General features: G+C 37.2%; 1 protein-coding gene across 3 annotated transcripts in view; it reads left to right on the plus strand.

The window, feature by feature from the left end:
- The window catches only part of Prkci (protein kinase C iota), a 53,358-nt gene extending 49,224 nt beyond the window's left edge, over positions 1-4,134 (plus strand). For all 3 annotated transcript variants that reach the window (XM_010632384.3, XM_010632383.3, XM_010632382.1), the window contains exon 18: positions 3,541-4,134. In XM_010632384.3, coding sequence (XP_010630686.1) covers positions 3,541-3,628 — 88 coding nt within the window. In that variant the 3' untranslated portion in view covers positions 3,629-4,134. The remainder of the gene's footprint in view (positions 1-3,540) is intronic.
- The last annotated feature ends 1,153 nt before the right edge of the window (positions 4,135-5,287 follow it).

The following is a 5,287-nucleotide window of genomic DNA, read 5'->3' on the forward strand; positions in this document are numbered from 1 at the left end:
TTTTTTTTTTTTTTTTTTACTTTACATGCATTGTCCTGATTCTCAACAGCAAGCTTGTAAACTAGGTATTGTCGTCTTCATTTTACAGATGAGGAAACCAAGGCTCAGAGAGGTTAAGCAAAGTTACACAGCTGTCAGGTGGCAGTCAGGATTCAAACCCAGATCTGTCTGACTAAGGCCTGTGCTCTTTCTACTGTGCTACTGCTTCCAATTTTGATGATAAACATCTTTGACTGAGTTTCTGAGTATTACCTCAAAAATTACCAAATCTAGCCAGCGGTGATCTGAAATAGTTTTGAGCTTATGTTGCATATTTTAAAAATACAGTTTAGGATAACTTGTGGATCATTAATCATTCCAGATTCATTCTCTCTAATCTCTAGGAAACCTTTATTATTTGGCAGTCATTTTACTTATCTTACTTTGGATCGTATATTTCCCAGCACCTGTCCCACATGGTCTGTGGTTTTTGGAAGCCTCAGTCTGATTCCTGCCTCTATCTCTCCTAGTGGATTAACCTTGCCTTATCTTTGCTGTGAGGATTGAGACCTCAGACCTTGTAAGCTTGCCTCCTTGGCAGTTGTCTCCAGACTGCCTTGTACGTCACAATTGCTCTGACTCTTCTAACCTTTTTCTTGTCCCTACTCTGAGAAGGCTCTCCCTTTTTAGGAAGGGATAGCCCCCTTAATTTTCCTGGACTCATTCCTTTAGTTTCCTCTGGGCTTTCATTTGTTGCTTTGCCATCTTTTGTCTGTCTGTCTGTCTGTCTGAGATAGAGTCTCACATGTAGCTCAGGCTGGCCTTGAACTCATGGTAATCCTCCTGCCTCAGCCTCACAAGTGCTGGGGTTACATGCATGTGCCATCATACCCAGCTGCTTCACTCACCATCTTTGATTTATTTTTTTCCAGCTTCTTTCCCTTTATTACAAGCATACTCAGATTGCCTGATGTATTTTCCCTAAGTTTTAGCCCTTCTTTTTGTTGTTGTTGTTTTTTTTGTTTGTTTGTTTGCTTTGGTTTGTTTTTGGTTTTTTTGAGACTTATTCTCCCTGTATAGCCCAGGCTATCCTTAAACTTGGAATCCTCCTGCTTCAGTGCCTGTTTGAACCACTACATTTATTTTTTCTCATGTCCTTTGTGTTTGGGGGCATTAAAAAATAATTAAAGGATATTTATGGTAAAATAAATAATATCCCTGTTAAACTTCTTTACAGAAATCAGCATTGATTGTTTTGTTCTTTCTTCCTGAAAACATGTTTAACCTTACAGTTTAACCTTATCCTTCAGCTTTTGAAGGTCAAATTGACTTCCTAATTTCTGACCTATCAGACACTTTTTTTTTTACTCCTCATCTTTCCTGATGTCTGTAGAGCATTTCACACTCATGGCCTTGCCTTTGGTAGAACTGCTCTTCCTGGCTCTTTTTCATCCTGACCTTTGATTTTTTTTTTTCCCCCTTCCCCCTTGAGACCAGGATACTCCATGATTCTGTTCATGACAGCCTTCTCTTTGCTATATGCAAAATTTGTACCCTGGAGATGTCAACTAGTTCTATAGCACGAATACTAGCTACTTAACACCTTGCTAAGTTGGCAAATGGTTATTGAGCAAAAGGCACTATACTAAGTACTAAAAATTTAGAGAGAATCAAAATAGTCCATTCTCAGAGAAAGCTTACTGTCTACTAGAAAATAGACACATACCAAATCATTATTCCTGATAGCATTGTATATTAAAAAAGAACACTGGATTTAATCAAAAGATAGGAGTTTGGATCCCGATGCCACCTCTTACCAACTGGGTAATTTGGGTATGAATTGCATAACTTCTCTGATCCTGTTTGTTCTCCTTGTCAACCTCACAAGGTTCCCGTGAAGAGTGAGTGTGTGATAGTTTCTGCACCATCTAGCCCTGCCCTTATATCTCTCCTGAACTGCGTTTTCATCTGTTCAACATCTCACCCAGTTAGTCAGATACCTCAAATATATAAAAATTTGAAGTCAAAATCATGATCCTGTATGGTCTCTTTTCTTATTATTTTCAATCATTTCAGTATTATTTACCTAATTCTACTCATTGTGTCACTATATATTCTTGTCATTTGGATACAAAATATCTGGTTATTGCCTCTTTTTCCTTAAGAGATACATAATACCTGTACTTACCAAGTGTCTTTCTTTTACTTCATCACTTGCATCAGAGCCACCTTTACTCATTCTGTTGGAACCCTAGTTCCAGTGCCATCATGCCAAGAGTATTAATCAGCTTCCTAATTCATCTCCTTCATCCCTTTACTATGCAGCCTGTTCTGTGCACTTCATGAAGTACCGTTCTCATTTTTAGTCCCTTTAATCAGAAACCTTCATTAGCAACAGCATTGCGTATCACACAATATCAGTCCTCTTAGATACTAGCTTTTAAAACCTACCCCATCTGCTCCAGCCTAACTCTATAGCTATATCTCTCACTAAGCAGCGGGATTCTGATCAATCTGTTACTTTCCTCTTTAGTATCATTTTCTCCCTGCCTATCCCTGCTTGTGCCTCTATTCCTTCATCGTTTTACCAGTTGAACTCTTCCCATCTTTCACAGTCACCTCGAATGCAAACAGATCTTTGATGGATTGAGGCCAAACTAGTATAAACATTAATGGCTTCTTTAGCCGTTACTTTCCCTCCAGCATCATTAGCCATTTAACACCCTAATAAATGACTTGCATTTTCTCAGGCGTACCACAATCTTTCATTATTCCATTCATTCAGTGTCTGTAGAGTCAACGCTGCCTTCCTTGATTTCTCCAACTAAAAGTCACTCTCCTTTTAGAATTGTGTTTAAATAGAACTTTGCATGTCATGTATGAAATCTAGCAGACACTGCTTTCCTTCATGGCTTTCCAGTGTATGAGTTACCTGTCTCCCTAATTAAGGGGTTCCAGCTCTGAAACTGTGTGTTCTGCAGTATGGTATGTACACCTAGGTATTAAAATGTTTGCTAGGACTACTCTTCTGGTACACTGAGCACGAAGCCCAGTGCACCAGAATGCTGCCTCTCTCTCAGTGCTCCCTCATCTCCCTGGGATATTTTCTCCTTATTTCAGGTCTCTCAGTGGACTTGTTCCTATTGCCTTTTCCCTTTAGCTAACTTCTTCTGGGCCTTCTCTTCACCATCTTCCATCTGGCTGTTGAAGTGACTACTAGACTGATACTAATCAGACCTGGATGTTCACCTTAATTAAGAATGTTGTTCAGGTCAAAAGTTAAGGATAACTGGAATTGTGATGACTCGTGCCATTTTTATTCTCGGTTTTGAACTACCTTTTGGTTCTAAGTTTATGGGGTTACTGGTCTTTTTTTTTTTTTTTTCTCAGTACTTGTCTTGACTCTTCTAGGGAAAATATTTTGGGATTAATCTAAGAATTTGTAGTTTTTTTTTCAGAATGTATATAATTAGTTCTATTTTTAATTTTTAATCTTATTTACCATTAAAGGTTGAAGAAATCTTGATTGTGATGAAAATAAATTTATTTTTCTTTCAACAGTGACATTGTGAGGAAGATTGATCAATCTGAATTTGAAGGTTTTGAATATATCAATCCTCTTTTGATGTCTGCAGAAGAATGTGTCTGATCATCTTTCATCTATGCATTCTGCTTATGTTTCCATTTAATGCATGAATAAACTGTTACCAGCCTTTTCACTAACCATTTCATATTTGTTATCTACAGAAATTCATTATCCTTTATTATAGACTGTAAGAATCAAGTATTACACCTAAATGTAACTACAGAAAAGAAATTAAGATTAACTTCCGGACAATCATGTTGAAATTTAGTTACATGGTTCTTCAGAGGCCTCCTGATGAGTAATGAAGTTACCTATTTGTTCAAAAGAAATACCACAACTTTTCAAAGAAAGCATCCGTTGCATTAAAGCACATGAGAGATAACATCATAAGTTTCCCATAATTTTTGCCGTTCTGTGTTGTCAGTTTGAGGATTTAATTTTGGAATAAAAGGTTAATTTAAAATACAGCAACTTTCTACATTACCTCTTGGTTTTGGAATTTATGTTTCAAAATACAGCTGTAAATTTTATTTCCTTGGATAACTACTGATTTTAAAGGTAACAGTCACTAAATTTATACTGACATTTCTTGGAGGATTTTCCCTTTCCCTGTGCCTGTCCCTTTCCTTCTCCCTCCTTTTCTCTCCCTCTCCTTTCCGCACCTCCCTCTGTCTCCCCACTCCCCTTCCCTTCTCTCTGTCCCTCCCCATCTCTCTCTCTGACGGGTCTCATCATTGGAACTCACTGCGTAGCCCAGGCTGTCCTCAAGTGTATGATCCTCCTGTCTCGATCTTTGAGTGCAGAGACAGATTCTTCTTCAGTTAAAATGTAGACATGCTCTGTTTAGAATCAGAATCCAAATCATTGGCTATTTTTTAAAAATTGGCACAAGTGATTTTTAGAATAAAAGAGTTGCTTCTGAGCTTGCTCTTTTAGTGAAATCTTTAACTGGAATGTTAATATATATAGTTCAGAAGACCTAGGATGCAGTTGAATGGAAAATTGCTCAATATATATATAGAGAGAGAGAGAAAAAATCAAAATTTAAGGTAGATGCACAAAAATGAAATAGAGATATTTATTTCTTATTAAAGGTATATCACCTGGACATGGTGGTGCACACCTGTAATCCCAGCACTCGGGAGGCTGAGGCAGGAGGATCACTTCGAGTTCATGGCCAGCCTGAGCTACATAGTGAGACCCTGTCTCAACAAAACAAAACAAAAAATATACATCCTACAATTGCTTTTTCTGATTTGACTTAGATAACAAGAAGGCATTCACTTGTTATAAAACCTGTAAACACATTCCATTTATTAAGTGAAGACGATGTATATAATATTTTTTCATTTGCTACACAGGAAAGTAATTTGTCTTTTAAGAAGAATGTCTTAACTGTGCTTGTTTCTCTCCAAACCATATCACCTGTACTTTTGGGCCCCAGTTTATGGAGTCTTCAGTGAAATTCAAAAAATAATAACAATTGCGAATAAATGTGTAGAAAACACATATATTACAGTTCTGTCTCCTTAACTGAGTTTTTAGTTAGTAGATAATTGCATGTAATAGTAGAATTCATTTCAGGGCAGAGTTCTTCAGACTACCCTTATTAAAGTTAATAGCAATTTATTATTTAAAGAGGTGCCAGAGGTAGCACTCCTCTGTTTAACATAATTTTTTTGCGAATTACTGGAAAAGTGACCATGATCATCTAGATGAGTT

This window comes from Fukomys damarensis, unplaced genomic scaffold (genome assembly GCF_012274545.1).
Source record: "Fukomys damarensis isolate Sample0158 unplaced genomic scaffold, DMR_v1.0_HiC HiC_scaffold_12, whole genome shotgun sequence".
In the NCBI taxonomy this organism is placed as follows: domain Eukaryota; kingdom Metazoa; phylum Chordata; class Mammalia; order Rodentia; family Bathyergidae; genus Fukomys; species Fukomys damarensis.